The 16,894-nt window shown below is 33.7% G+C and overlaps 1 protein-coding gene across 1 annotated transcript in view; it reads right to left on the bottom strand.

Annotated features, from left to right (window-relative positions):
- ANGPT1 (angiopoietin 1) overlaps nucleotides 1-16,894 on the bottom strand; it is a 274,777-nt gene that overhangs the window by 41,441 nt on the left and 216,442 nt on the right. The window contains exons 5-6 of the mRNA XM_036876436.2: nucleotides 13,639-13,766; nucleotides 5,666-5,767 (exon numbers count right to left, since the gene is read on the bottom strand). Coding sequence (XP_036732331.1) covers nucleotides 5,666-5,767; nucleotides 13,639-13,766 — 230 coding nt within the window. The remainder of the gene's footprint in view (nucleotides 1-5,665; nucleotides 5,768-13,638; nucleotides 13,767-16,894) is intronic.

The raw sequence follows: 16,894 nt of genomic DNA, 5'->3' as shown, positions 1-16,894 counted from the left end.
AAGCACTTAACAAAAATCTAGCTATTATAATTAGAGAATATATCACAATACACAGTAATTTTCTGTTTACCTGCCTCCCTCCTATGAATCTGTGAGCTACCTGAAGATAAGCAGGTGCTTTTCTACTCTGTATAAGAAAGGAAACAAACATAATCTAGGATCTTGTCTCAGCCTGAAAATTAATAAGGGGACACTAAGACAATACTTAAAAGGTTTTTGGATGCTAGGAACTAATATACCTTAAGAAAAATTGAGTGTTGGTTTATACAAATGAGTATTGTCATTTTAATCTAAGATGTAATTACTAAATAAGAAATGAAAACCAGCTGGTTGCTAAACTATTGGGGCCATATCATGACATAAACGAAGTGTAGACTACTTTCTTATTCTTACTTCTGTTTCCTAATGTGTCTCCTTAAACTTTCCCTTGGTTCTATGCCTTTTAATCCCTTTCTCTTTACATCTCATAAATTTTAAGATCTACAAAAGAGGTAATTTTTGAGATTTTAAATCCATGATAATATATTGATAGTTCTGATAGTTACTTTCAAGTGGGAGTGAATATCTGAAACAGCTGTGGTGCTTTTTACAAATACAGATGACTTGGCTCCCACACGGAGATTCTGACTCAGTATATCTGGGGTGGTTTAAAGATATGTACATTTTAAAGGTCCCACAGGTGGGTCTGTCATGTACCAAAGGTGGAGAATCATATAATGATGATGTAGGATAGCTACTCTGAGAGCAAGAATGTGTTAACCAGATCAACTACCTTACTGTAACACAGGGAAGAGATGGGGATAAACTTTATCGTCTTATTGAGCCCATTATTAGGTGGCAAGTTTTGATTATGCATTATAAGGCTGTCTTTGAAAAAAAAAAAATTCATGTCTGAAATACAGAGATGGCCAATGCAGAAAAAGTACGTTTACTCATTATTGCACACACAACAGCCTACCATAGGTGTAGATTTTATTCAAATAGCCTGTAAGGTCTATAAAAATAAAAGTTTGTACAAAATTCAGTCTTGATGCTGAAAAAGCAGCAAGTCCTTATTGAACGAATAAATAGCAATAAAAATGGAATTTCTTTATAAATAAAATTCAAGGATGCTATGCTATATATCCTTTAATGAAAAGTACTGTTTAGTTACTTCAATCACAATTACATGAATGCTTTTGAGACCATAATTCAGAGAGATTGTTAATCAATTTTATTTCTCCTTTAGCTCTCTAATAAAAGGTAAAGCAGACACTGGAATTTAACCTAATGCTGACTTAGAATTGGCCTGAAAAACCACATTTTGCTAAAAAGGAAATGCACCAGCGTAAAGACCAATATTCATTAGGCTTTCCAAAATCTGAAGAAATGTTCAGTTTCAGTTTGTATTTTTCCAAATTAATAAAATAATTGTCTCTGATACTTTGTTTTGTCTAATAATGCTCACAGAAAGTGTTGACTTTTCACTCCTGAAACAGAACTGAAACCAGGCACAGCCCATGCATCCTGTGGGTTGCATCTCTTTTCATATAAATGATTAAAGAAAATAAATGAAGAAGGCAGATGACTGAGTTATAGTTTTCTAAAGGTGCTTTAATACGTAATTCTGTTATGTATCTCCCCTAACTGCTGAGACACTCACCTCAAAAAGATCAAAATGAGTTATTTCAACATTTTAAATTTCTTATATATTTTTCTCTTTTTAATGTGAACATGTTAAAATGCAGCTGAAAATGTGCTCTTAATTTCTTTCCAGAAACAAAGAACTCCCATAGGGTATGATGCTCCAAATAAAAAATTTGTGTTAATAGGAAGCTGTGTATGGGGCTAATTATTTTCAATACAAAGCCAGGTTGTCTCCAGAGCATTAGTCACTACCTTCCATAAAGCTAGGCCACTAGGGTACTATCTGGAACTCCTAGCTTGATTGGGCTTTATTTGCAAAAGTATTGCTGATAAGTGTTATTGCTGGAGGCCACTAAATGTTATCCTCATGGTTTGAAGGGGTTAATAAAGTTTCCTAAGTGCCTCATTAAAAAGACCCACTCCAGACTTCCCTTCAGCAAACATCTTTACAAATCCATAAACCAGATTTTGCTGCATCTCCTCACAAGTAAGGTTAAGTTAACACAAAGCTCAGGTAAAAGACTTTTGTAGGCTCAAAGCCACTGTTAAGAATCAGATAAATTGTAAATCTTCCACATTGAGAGAGGTTTATAATTAATAATTATATGATATACATTTGTAATTTCATGCTTAATAATTTTAACACATTGCTCCGGCAACCTTATGAGGCCAGAGGCAGCCCATACATATCATCTACTATGAAGGCAAGGAGAAAGGAGGGAGGGATGAAGCTCAGTGCCTGAGAAAGAAGTCAAGTGTGTTGGTATACATAATAGTAGTGAAGACTGCGGAGGAATTGGTGCATACCAACAAGTTTTCACAAAGGATGTGCACCCCAGCAGCCAGTCTGCTAGAGGGAGTAGAACTGGGTGTGACTGAAACAGAACTGGCATAAGGTATCTACATCCATTCTCTGTGGTCATGTTATTTTCTCTTTAGGTCAAAGAAAAGCTCTGGAGGAAACAACTGAAACATTTTGTACCATGTGTGTTGATAAAAGTTAACCAAGTTATAACATATGATGAATTTTTTAAATTATAACAAAAAAGTCATCAGACTCATTTTTGCCAAAATGTTTAAAAATTTTGGAGATTATGTCATTTTCTGACCATGAAGAATTGTCAGTCTACTGATAAATTGCTCTAGTTTGAATAAAACATGATAGTCTTTTCTATTTAAAAAAGGGAGGGGTAAACTTCACAAAAGCTATGATTAAAGAATAATTCAGTCGTATTCCAATAATAAAAGAATTGCTTAAAATACATATATATATGTTTAATAGATAATTATAAGACCTGAATCAATGCCCTACTTCATATGTCAGTCTCTCTTACTTACTTTTCCTAGTTTGCCAAGGCAGCAATAATTTGTTATTTTGGAAAGTCCTCATGATGACAACTTTATACTCATTTTTCTATTATTATTAATATTAATAATAATATATTTCAGATTTGCCTGAACCTATATCTATCTATAGTTAGACTCTCAGGTGACTTCTTCACATTTCATTTTACTGGTGAAAATAATCATGAGTTTAGTTAGGCAGTCCACAAAATATTTTTGGCAGTTAAGTAAAAAATTTGCAGTCTTTGATGTTTTAATCTTGGGTAATAATAGCTACTGTTTACTGAACATTCAGTGTGCCAAGTGCTTTATTTATGCCTAATCCTCACAACATCCCTGCAAGGCAAGTGAGGTATTATCACTGTTGATGTGCCCTTTTAATAAGTGAGAAGTTAAGGGTTTAAATGATCTGCCAAAAATCACTCTGCTTGTAAATGGCAGAGTGAAGACTTGAACTGTTGATATAGACATAATACAAGGTCCTCTTTTAAGAACTTAAATTACATTTTTCCCCAATATGTTCGTAGAATCACACAGGCAAAACTTAGATTTGAACCAACATTCCGTTTCTGTATAACAATGCCGAAAGATGGCAATTATCTTCTACTGGGGTGTTTCCACTGAATAGGGGTCCTCAACCACTTAATAGGCAGTCCATTCATGTTGGAAAGAATCATTAGAGAGTTTTGTTCATACTTTGTCAAATTTTGCCTCTTTGGAATGTTCCTGATCCATGTGGAGCCTCCCTGTTTAAAGCAGGGAAAAAATGCAGATTCTCATTCAGGTTTGGGGTGGGGCTTGAGATTCTGCATTCCTAATAAGCTCCCACACAATGCTAGTGCTGCCGGTCTCTGGTTCACAATTTGAGGAACAGGCTCTATCTAGTACCACATAAACCCCATCCAGTCAATTAAACAGCTAGAGAGGTTTATACCTTCTTTTTTCTTTTTTTAGTTTAGAGCCCCAACTATTCACCTGCTCTAGATGTGGATTACAGATTCCTCCCATCCTGCTTGAACCCACTAGGATAAGTTCACCTCTTGGAAAGCCCAGAACAGAAAGCATATTCTTGATGTAACCAGAACACTGCAGACACCAGTGAGTTCTGCGTTTTTTGCGACTAAAAACCATGAATGTAGAGTTAATACATTAATCTTTGTTTTTTAGTAGCCAACAACAAAAATGAGCTTATAGCCAAGTAAATCTCTCCATCTTTCAAATTCTAGCTTCTTAAGCTAATTTGTCACCTTTACCCTATATTCTCACAGTTAATTTTATATATTTTTGGTCTAGGTGAAAGATTACATTTACTTATGTAGAATTCTACTTGTTGGCTTTAGTCTGCCTTTTGACCTTGAGTTTATGATTTATTAAGACAGCAAGGTTCCAACTTTGTAACTCCAAAATTCATTAACCTACTTTCACAATGTTCAATTGTACATCTGATAAAAAACATTGTAGACACAAGGATACCACTAGAGACCTCCCAACATTTATTAAAATTCTTTGTTTACTGTTGTTTGACCATCTATGAACCTAACTAATGCATAAATTGTGACGTGAATCAACCACAGTTTTTAAACATTTTCTACAAGAATATCAAGACAGAACTTAGGCTAGTACAACATTTCTCTTCACCTTTTTCATTACCTTCTGAAAGGGAAATTTGTCAAAAATTATCAAGAAGAATTAATCAGAAAATTTACATATAAAAGATGAGGATTAGCTCATAAGTAGAAATCCTCTTTCATTATTGTGCTCTGACATTCTGTCAGCAGATTTTAATAGTTAATATTGTAGGCATTGACTTTGTGATTATTGGATTATGGATTATTTCAACCGACTATTACATTATCTTGGGAAAGTTGATCCCCGAACTTGCTCATTTTCCTCTTATAATGGAGATAATATTATCTAATAGTTTTAATATAAAAAATATGTAAGAACTTATGTGTAGGGCTGGCACATATTAAGCACTGAAAAAGTGAGCTATGGTGATGGTGATGATGTTGGCTGTTATTTTGGAGACCCCAGTGAGCCATGCCTCACAGTTCATACCTCTGTGTACTCCTCTTACCTTGAATCTAGACTGACCCTGTCATCAACATTAACCAAAAGAATGCAGTGGAAGTGACACCATATCATTTCTGGGTCTCATAAACCTCAAAAAACCTGGAAGCTTCTATTTTTGTGCTTTAGAGGTGCCAACTATCACACACGTAAGTCTGATGACCATGTATCAAGGTACTGGGGGACGCCCAACACAGCCACAGGGAGGAGCTCTCAGTCAACAGCCAGCAACAACTTGCCAGCCCGTGAGTGAGGCCACTGGTGTCTCTCTGTCCTGCTCTCTGACCTGCAGCCCTGCACTCCTCCTTTGTGCTGGCTCATGCGCCCAGCCTGGGACTGAGCTCTAGCTTCCCCCACCTTCATCCAACCAAGAACAAATCCAGACAATACATAACAACTCAACAAATAATTTCGATAATACAATTTTCTTTCTGATGCACATATGGAAATCATTTACTGAAAATGATTTATGAGTGTTTTGTGCTTAATGGAAATAATGTGACCAATGTATCATCTTACTTTTAAAATAACTGAAAAAAACATAAATATACAAGGGTTTATCATAGTGTGGTGAAGATAACCTCATGATAAAACATCAAAAACCACATCAATTCTTCCATCTTACCATTTTATATTCTTTCCAACCTCTTTGGAAATCCAGACTTCCATCTTCACGATGTTGTACTATAGTCCAACCTCCCCCATTAAGGTCCATATTGCAAAATACCTGACAAAGGGAAAATACAGTCAAGTGAAAATTATGTCTGCTTTAAATAAACATGTATCAGTTATGTTTCATAATAAAAAGTGGGTAGACAGACCTATAGATAAAAAGAATAAAAATTACTATGCTGAAAAATGTTAATGTAGACATTTAATTTTATTGGTTATTCTTATATTGAGTTGTTTCCAATTAAATTCCATCAAATGTGCATGAGTTATTCATAAAAATGTAAACCTATCAGTTGAAAGTTATGTCAGTCTCATACTATAAAAAATTGAAAAAAAAAATCTTTGTCTTAAGTGATAATAGGCACTTGTGTGTATTCCATTTTTTAAAATGCAACTCAAGTTTTCAAAATTATGGACTATTTTAGTTCCAAAGCTAAGATTCAGAAATATTAAATAAATAATTAATTGAAATGAAAATATAATAATAATAAAAGTTTCGGTAAAAACTCAGCATATGGAGAACACATTATTTGCCTGAATTTTCGTCATGAGCAATAAGAGAACATGACATACTGTATTCCTTCTGACTGCAACAAGCATCTCTTTCCCATGTGGAAAAGTTATCCAAATCTTTCAAAGACTTATGCTTATTTCAATTATTCCAAATATAATAGTATTTATTTAGAAATTGATTCATTTCCCCCAGAGTCCACCCAAGGAGAGAAACATATCTGTAATGGGATTATCTTTAGAGAGCAATCACTATAATTGACGTAGCATGAATGTGGCAGTTTGATTATTCAAGGGCCCAGCTGTGGGAACACCATTCCCTCAGCAATTAAGTACTAAAGCTTTTGGAGGCTGGCTGAAGGTGTAGATATGATGCAACAGCAGCAGACAGGCTGTGTGGGCATAGACTAAGCTCCAATTAAAGGTAAAACTTTGAGCGTTTTTTTGAGGCATTGAATTTGGGGCACAAATGGCTAAAGGGTAAGAAAACAATGGAAGAACTGTTATTCAAAGGACAAATTGTCCATGTACTTCCTCAAACTAAGAGATCCATGCCTATTTGTGAGCATACAGAACAGGCAAACTGCTCTCCTGAGGGCCCTCCTTGTAATTTTACAACAGCCACCCATCAGTATGTCTTCATCACCACTAGGAGTTGACTCACCTCCAAGATTATAAATTTGAAATTCCCCTTCCCATCCCTCTACTATTTTCTTAACCCTACTGTACCTGCTCTTTGTCCTCAGTGTAACTTCTAGCTAGTCATTCATCTTCTTTAATTCTGATTCATTATTTTTCACCTGATATGCATTTTTTGGGTATGATGTTGGTGACTTTATGATGAATAAAATATGGATCTTATCCTCAAAATGTCTAATAGTGATTGTTCCTGTTGGGTTAAGGAGATGAGTCAACATTTTTCAACTCAAGTGACCTGAAGAATGATAGAGACAGTGACCCAAATGAGAAATTCAAGGAAGAAAGCTAACATATGGGAAAGAAAATGACCGTGTTGGACACATAGGGTTTGAGGTAGCATAGTCATCCAAAAGGAGGACTTTATCAATCGGTTATAGATGAACTACTGGAGGCAAGCCAAGGATAAGAATATGGATAAGAGAATAAGAAAGGAATAGCTATTAACTATAGTATGCTCATAAGTGCCAGATAATTTTAACACTTTTTCTAATTTATCTCACAACAACACTATGATAGAAGTATGACTGTCATCTTCATTTTATGGATAAAATGGAAAAAACAAAATTTAGAAAATTTTAGTAACTTACCAATGGTGATTATTAATAACAAATACTGGATCCAGGACTTGAAACCCTTGTCTACCTAATTCAAAATTATATTGGGAGTAATCTGTTTAAATGCAGTAGTTGATAGCATGAAGGTGAATGATATAAAGAAGTAAAGAAAAAAGTAGAAAGAGACGGGGGGGGGAGGGAAAGAGAATTCAAGAATGGACTTTGGTGAACAATGGATGGAGATAAAATACATCAATAACCTCTAGGTAGCAAATACTTCATTTTATTTGCCAATGTACTTAGTGCCTAGAGCAGTGCCTAACCCATAGCAGGTACTAAATGCCTATGTGTTGAGTAAATAGAGATGTAAGAAGGAAAGATAAAATAGGAAAAGTTGATTAACTGAATGCAATGAAAATGGGATAGATTTTGAGTTGGAAAAGTGATCAACTTAATCAAATATTCCAGAGAAATCAAGATGAATAAAGATTAAGAAAACACACACCTAAATTTAAAATAAAGGAGCCATTAGTGACTTTGAGGAGACAGACTGAAGAATTCCTATGAGAATAAAATCCAGATGGCATAGTTTAAAGAGGGCATAGGTGGTGATTCTAGACAAGTGGCCAAGGTGGAACTTTAATGGTGAAGTTTAAGTAAGAGTAAGTGAAAATGTCAAGGAAACATTTTTTTGATTAAAACATTAAATTTTACCCTGCCTTGACCGGTTAATCCACAATTTTTTTTCCAGATTTTTATTTCTTAATGGACACTGCCTGAAAGTTTGCAAAACTGTGTTTGCAAAGCTATAAAGTCCACTTACATACTCAGGGAGAGGAATAAGTACATTTATAAATACAGTGTAGGTAAAACAATCTTTACAGTTTTTTTAGTACTATTGTCTAAGTTATTAAAATTCTATGCACTTAAAGTTTTAAAATCACCCACATATTTTAGGAAAAGACAACTTTCCTTTTAAACAAAGGCATCTAGTAACCTGAAAATGTTCAGATGTGCTGAGAGCACTTCTTAACTAAAGACCCAGAGAAAGTCAGAACTATGTGGGGAGGTAGAAGTTACCCAGGCAGACTACTGCATTGGAAGCTGGAGTTCAGAATAGTAAAGGGGGTAGACAGATACTCCACCATTCTTACTATGACTTACTAATAGGAGCAATGATAATAGCTGCCATTTGTGGAATATGGGCACAATAGGGCTGAATGGCACATTGGTTAGTGACATGGACTTAGTTGCTAGATTACCTGAATCCCACCTTTGCTCTACCTCTTAGATCTTTTGCAACTATGTCAATGAATACAAAGATTTTAGAGTAGTTTTTGGCACAATATAGGCTTTGTCATTACTCTTATCTTTTAGATGTTTTTTACATATGAGAAAGATAATATATATTTATATTATGCATTATATTTTATATGCATAAAATATTTAGTTTACTATTTATATACTATTGTGTATGATTTGTTATTTATTTTATAATGGATAATATAGAATGCATTAAACTAAAATATATAGTAGTTGAAAAAAATGCCCTTATGATTGTGATCCTAATGATTATAATGATCAGCTTATTACCAATAATATTGGCATCATTAATCTTTGAGCATGCTTTTTATTATATATCTGTTTAAGAAGTTGGATTCTCTCTTGCAAAAAAAAAAGGCCGTGTTATTTCTAGTCAGAAGAAAAATAAAAAATTTGTGCTTAATAGATGAAGGAAGTTCAAGAAAATAGGTGGTTGGTTTCAAAAGCTTTGAGACATAAAAGGATTTGAAAAGTTCATCTGCCAATATTGTGTGGTCTTTACTATCTAGCTGTGTTTTTCGTGTAGAAAAGGGCCCTGCTACATTTACTATGCCTGTTGTACTTATTGATCATAAGACTTAGGCTTAACTCTATCCAAGAAAAGATTGAGCTGGCTCCTTTCCCAGGCAAGGTCAAACTTTCAAGCATTAAACGCCTTTTAACATAATATTGAGACGTAAACCCAAATAAAAGGGGAAATTTGATCCACATAGTTCTTATGCTTTTAGCCTCCATACAACTTGGAATAGTTAGGTTTGTGGATGTTAATTATTTTTCCATAACTTTAAATTAAAAAGGCTCAACATGTTTGGTTTTGCCCTTTTCCAAGAATTAGGGAAATTATGAATTAAAAAATAAATTTTTAATATTTTACAATAGCAGAGATATGATTTAATAGTTTTTTTGATGAAACTAAGCTGGCTATAGGTCATTTGGTTTTAGAAACTTGCGCAATGAAATAAAACATCCTATTTCCTACTACTATTGATTAAAGAGAATTCAGAGAGGGAAATAGCCATAGCCATTAGTAATATAAAAGGAAAAAAGTATGTATATAAATATCTAATTCTCACTTTCTATCTGCTTGTAAAATTAAACGGTCCTAGAAAACCACCTTTGACGACCATACCACATTTGAAAAAACAACACTTTTCTAATTTTTACAGACATTCTTGGAAAGGAATGATGTCAAAGTAACTGTATAGCAATTCTGTACACTTGCAACTCTTACTCTGCCAAAAAAGATAATTTTTTAAATAGTTTTTGTCAAATGCCTAAATAGCCCAATTTATTGATTGGGCCACATCCCATATCACATATTTAGATTTTTTATTTTATTTTTATACAGGTTTGCTTTGAGCTTCCCTTATCCTTACTAGAGCTTCTGCATGCATTACAAAGAGCAAAGCCCTTGCTAAGCCTATCCAAGAGTAGCACCAAACTTTACATCTACAAAGCACAACCTACTTGGAAGAGTAAAGGTCTAAGGATGTATTTTCCAAGCTCTTTTTATAGGATTGAGAGAATACTAATGATTTACATTAAAATAGAAAAAAAAAGATTACAGGTTAGAAGAGAGTGGGGTGTCTTACAGTCAGAACATGAATGTTTTATATAATTTTCTCATAATAAACTCTGTGTCACATAGATTTATATTAAAAAATTATGAATGGTATAACTTCAATCATCACTAATATAATTAAACTACTCAGTCTGTTAAGATGGTACAGCCTGAACCTGATTCCTTTGTTACAAAGCCTGTGCTCAATATTTATTATGTGATTTGGGCAAGTTATTTTTCTAAAATAGGTATGATGAGAATACCTATCTCACAGAGTTATTGAGAAGAGTAAACAGATGAGTTTACATATCTGAAGTGCTTAGGGTAGGACCTGACAAACCGTAAATGCATTTGAACTATTATGTTAATAAGTTTCTAAATTACATTGGGAAAATTCATATAATACTTTTTCTCACTAATGTAGGGGAGTTAAAAATTTGCTACCTGTGAAAAAGTGCAGGTTTATCAGTCTAAAGTCTCCATAATAAGAAAATACTACTGCTTGTGAGAGGATCCATGATTCCCCTCTGTGGTCTTCCCTCCTCACTGTGCTCTGCTACTATTTCCAATAAAATTAAGATCTTATAATAGTCCTGACCAGATGATGTGTATGTAAACTTCCTCCATCTTCCCCTCTGAAAAGCTATGGGGGCTGTTTCTATAGCGATAAAATTTGCCTCTTACAGGCTTGTACCGTTATTCCTGCTAACCTGCTCAGGCTACTCTTTTTTACTAGGCCCAAACCTTAGAAGCTTAATCCAGGACATATTTGACATTTGTGGATTTAATATGTTTAGTTTTCATTTATTCAAGAACCCTGAAGCTCCATAACATATAAATGCAACATTTTTCAGAAGTTTAAGTTTAAATCATGCTATCCTCATGAAACCAATCCCAGAGCCAGCCTCTGAACTAGTGAATTGGGGTCCTCCAACCCACTCTTTTATGTAAACATGAAAAGCAAATTTATTCAAGACTGTAAGTTAAGATAGGATATTTTTCTCTCACCCTAACACTGCTCCAGTGTTCTGAAAATAGCCCGTGCATCTCAAAATGTTTTGAACTAAATTAGTTCAAAACACTAGTTGTGATCATGTATGAATCAAGGTTCATGGAATGATAAAAACTTTATTTGTACTGCCCTCTGACCCCATCCCAGGCCATGTGAAATTTCTGTTAATGGAGTGAAAAAGATTCTAAAAGTGTGAATGTTAATCTAAAGACTTTAAAAATGATTTTATTTTTATATTCATATAAATCATCAGGAGTCTAAAAGGAAGAGTCTAAATATTTTTAGTTAACTTCTATATTTATAATCAAGTTATATATAGTGGAACTGATAATAATTTAGGGGTTCTTTCAGGTCGGGGGCAGTACCATAGGTAAATTATAGAGAGTAGTTATGTTAGTTCCACTCTGGCCTCCAGAACAGTTTTTAATACTCCACATACTATGTGTATGGATATGAGTGTGTGGGTGTGTACACATATATCTGTGTGCACATTAATTGAATTTAAGTTTAAGTATGACTTTAAGATGCCAGCAAGCAGAGTAGCAATGCTTGGTATCATATGATCTGAAGGATCCCAAATTCTCCTCCTTACAATAAGTTATCCTCTTCTCTTTACCCTAGACTTATTGTAACCTCAACAGATTTTTTTCCCCTAAAGTCAAAGAGCACTTGATTCAGTGAAATCCTTCACAGAAGCCCAAAATAGAAGACAAGTAAAACTAAAACTTCTCTAGTCGATGGCCTAGGTAGCAATGCATGGAACTGTGCCTGTTGCCTTTTTTCTCCCCTGTACTTTCTCTCCACTATCCCCATTATAGGACAGCATAGAAGGCCTCTTTTAAGAAGAAAATTTTGTCCCAGCAAATGGAAAAAAAGCCCTTGAGCTAATTTAAACTACTAATCCTATTGAAATCAGGAGAGAGAGGATGCTGGTAGAGTCCAGATTCTCCTCTTGACAATTACGTGACACCTGGCAAACTGGTCTCCAAGATTCATTTCCCTCATCCATCAAAGGAGACTAACCATCAAAAAGACTAAGTTAGGATTACTTACTACATACTGTATAGAAGTGTTGGTATCTCATCACAAGATAATTTATTCATTCATTCACTTGAGCACATATTTATTGAGAATCACCATGTGCCAGAAACTATGTTGGGTCTCAGGAAATGAAAGACAAAAAGGCACAATCCTTGCCTTATGGCACTCTGGTAGTGACAAAGTTATGCAAAGTTGCTTGTGGGAATTAGAGAAGTCCTTTCAATACTTTCAAGAATATTGGGGACATGGAACTGGAAATTTAGGTGGGGCAGAGAGGAGTAAAGTTGTTCCATCCTTTGAGGGTGGAGTACTACCAGGTCAAACAGTCTCCCTACCTTGGGCATCAAGCTAAAGCTTTTACATGTTGAAGAGCAGGGCTCTGTTCAAGTCTCTCCATACCACCTGCTTCAAACAGACCATCTCTATCACTATACTACAACTTATCTACAGTATGTTACAATTATCTGCGTAACCGTCTGTCTTCACCACTACAGCAGGATCTATTAGTTTTATATTGTGTCCCTAGCCAGTCACTAACAAATGAATGACATTCACTTAATATGGACAGAATGAAGGAATGGATGGATAACTTAATAAGTAGGGAGAAACAGTATATAAAAGAGATGTGACAGTAGGAAGATACTTTGCTTACTTCAAAGTTTACTTTGGATCCTGTTCAACTCATGATGAATCTTTTCTTCCAACTCAGTCTTTTAGGTAAATATAAAAAAGCAAATCCTTTCAAGATTATGAGTTAAGATAGAATGTGTTTCTCTGACCCTAATAGCAGCAGTGATTTTGCCAATAACTATATGCTGCAGGCTCCCTCTCCATATTATTTAGACTGTAGATGATGAGTGCCATCTGGGTCCTTAGGACTTTGGAGGATGGCTCTTAACTCTTCCCCATGTACTTGAAGCACATGTGACTTTGACATGTAATCTAATCTGTACAAGGCAAGCATTTATGAGCAATGGGACATCCCACAAATGAGCAGAGACTAGATAGAAAAACTGTGTGAAAGAGGGATGGAAGGTGCAGTTGTTGGGGGAGATGTGTACAATAGGGTTTAAATCTTTTATGGACATGGGAAACAAGAGTACCTTTGGGAGAAAAGAGCCCAGGTATATATATTTTTGGTTTAACAAGCTCACAAATCAGTCTGATTATTCAGCAATTCAACTAGGATTCTGCTTTACATCATAAACAAACACTTCTGGTTTTACCTTCTTGGGTTCTGGCATATTATTAATATAAATAGTGTAGATTCCACTTTTATTAAAACCAGCTTGATATACATCTGCACAGTCTCTAAATGGTTTTTCTTCCTCTTTTTTTCCTCCCTTTAGTAAAACTGCAAAAAAAAAAGATAGCAATATGTGAATAAGAATATCAGTACCATTAGTACCCAAATATAGATAAGCAAGTCTTCATTTCCTCCAAACAAATGTTGATATTGCATTTACTGAAAATCAATCATGAAGATATGACTAGATTTTGAGGTGACTCACAAAATTAAAAAACTAAAGGAAAAATCTGTAGAACAATTTGTAACTGAATATATATTTTGCTTAACTTTTTAAATCATTTTTCTCTATAACTTTTCTAGAATATTGACTCAAGCGACAAATGACTTGATCTTAAAATACCACCAATTCATTAACAATTATGCCATTGTTTTTGCAAAATTTCTAAACCATTCTTACCTACATTTCATAGAAATGCTTAAGAGAGTGCTAAAGCATTTTGGAGGAAGAAGAAATGATGGCAAATACAAACATAAAAATTAAGTATGCAGGTTAAAAATGCTAAAAATAGGAAGTACTGTTTTTCTCATGGCTTTAGATTGAAGAGCTCTGAACAGATTATTTAAAAAATTAATAAAAACTTCAAAATCATTAGATTTAGAAAGTAGAAAAGAGTCTCTCCCCAAATTAACTACCTAGAAAGAAAAAGGAACTGAACTTTGTTTTTTATATAGTGTCAAGTTAAATTATCAGACAAATAATACATAATTAAAGAACAAAAATGGATAAGATTTTAAATTAGACTATATAAGGGGAAGAGCTCAGGAAAGGCTGGAAGTCAAGTGGAAAAAGAAACTTAACTGAAGATAGTCTCTACTGAGAACTTTATTTTATTCACTGAGCTTCAATCATTATTAAGTTCTTATTAATGAGATCAAAGTACAAAAGTGACTCATACTTAGTAGTCCTTAGCTAAAGGTCTAGGTGGTGTATTTATAAAATAAGTATGATGCACTATTTCCTAATACATAAATTTTAATAATTGGTCTCATTAACCTTTTTCTAGAAGCTTTTTAAGATTAAGAATATGTATTCATCTTGCCCTTAAAGTCTCATGTTATTTTCTAAATACCTGCTTTCAATCACTTTGAGTCACATGGTCTTTTATATCAAAGGTAGGCTGTGAATTAATGCTTTCAAATTGATTTTAAATGCTCTAACAATCTAAAATACTAGCCTGACTTAAACTTAAGATGCATGATGTTACTAATTTATAAGTAATTAAAGAATAAACAGTCTAATCTTGGTAAAAAACATGACTATCTCAATATAAATATTTCAAATTTCAAAAATATTTGTTTAAAGAACAAAATATCTATGTCAGATATGTTGCCATAACAAAAATAAAGAATTACAACATTTACCAGAATCGGTTTCCTTTATAGCTCATGCCTATACTGTTTTGCCTACTTATATTACATCTGAATAATTATATCTGAACACCTCCATCACAACTGCAATATCAACAAAGAGCAGGTAGGTAATCAGAGGACTACGGGTTCATATAATATTGAAGAAGTGTAGAACAGAATGTATGCAAATAGCAATTTAAGGATGACTATATAAATGCTTACACAAAAGCTGTCTTTAATGGCACCGGGCATGTCAATGGATTGCATAAAGGTATTGTTCTCAAAAAACATCAACACAGTTCACTTGTGCTTGATTATTTTTCCAAAAAAAATCCTTCCTAATTTCTAAATGCTTGATCTTCTGTTGAAAAGCTGAAAACAACTAAAATTTATGATCTCTTAAGAGGATGAACAACACAGGAAGATGTGGTCAATAGGAATTCAACGGTAAACCCATTTTTCTTTTTTGGGTGGGTGATGGAAAAAGTCATTTATCTATGGAGAAAATGCTTCTCTTGTTGAATATACCACTTCCTGCTCTCCCTTATTTAGTTATGTAATAACAATACATCTTCTCTCTAGTTCTCTGCCACCTCCCCTCACCTTTTCTTTTTTTCTTCTGCAATTTACTAGTGAAAATACTGTTGTATGGGAGAGGGAAACTATCACACATTTTCAATAATAAGAGAAAAAGGAAAAATCTGGATATTATCTTATTTTTCTGGAAGCCAGCTGTATAAAATGATCTTAAAACCATGAATATGTTTTGTAACTGCAAAAATGGTGGTTTGAGGATTCTAAAAGATATAATAGTATCATGATTATACTATGGATTGTTTCTTGTTAAGGCAACATATCAAATATAGATACTTTATTTTCTTGAAATATATATGGTATTTTTGAAAAACTGAAACACATTCTTTCCAGAAGAAACAGTCATTTTTTCTGGAAAGTTTAGACTGCTTGTTTTTAATTACTTATTAATTAGTAAACATTATGTTTGAAAGTTTGATACAGGCTATGTTTTAGAGCATTAAAGCATTTAAAATAAATTTAAAAGTTTCACTCACAGCTTACCTTTCATATTTATATTACATACTATGATTTGAAGAAGGTCCTTTCTATAAGGGTAGATTGATCTTCAGAATTTTTCTTTCTTTTTTTAATTTACAAAGTGGGCAGTTATATGTATTTCTGAGATATATGTATCACATGTATCTATGTGAATTATGTAACAGAGCAGACTGTGCTATCATAAGTACTCAAGAAATGGTAGTTATGATTTTTCTTACAGTAATAATAAAAATGGCAACATTATTTTATTATTCTTTATGGCTAGTAGGCTGTGGAAGACCAATCAGCCCAGTTAATGCAGCACTGGATACTGTTGTCTTCCATTCTTAAATCTAAACATTATAACTGGCTAAATGCAGGGCAGTTACAATTGACTGGCTATAATTGGTTTTATACTGAACTGACTTCTCCTTGGCAAAGTTGGCTAATTGGCTTATTTTATTCATTGACTTCATTGGGTCATACCTTTTTTAAGTCTAAAAAAACCCAGGAAATATAATTTTGATGTATATGTTAGCTTTATGTGAATAGCTAAAATGTAAAGGTTATTTCAAATAGAATGATAAATCATGTATATACCAACATGTTGATTGCAGAGGTTTTAATCTCATAACCTTAATTTGCATGACTAATTATTTTCTTTGTTAAGTACTAGAGAGTTCTGAAATTCCATGTTATGACTAGATATTGTTAAACTGGACATATAGTAAACATTTTAAAACATAGACAATAGAAAAAATGAATTTACT

Source organism: Manis pentadactyla, chromosome 3, assembly GCF_030020395.1.
Source record: "Manis pentadactyla isolate mManPen7 chromosome 3, mManPen7.hap1, whole genome shotgun sequence".
NCBI classification, from domain to species: Eukaryota; Metazoa; Chordata; class Mammalia; order Pholidota; family Manidae; genus Manis; species Manis pentadactyla.
The sequence above is the reverse complement of the archived record's forward strand: the minus strand, read 5'-3'. Positions and strand labels throughout refer to the sequence as shown.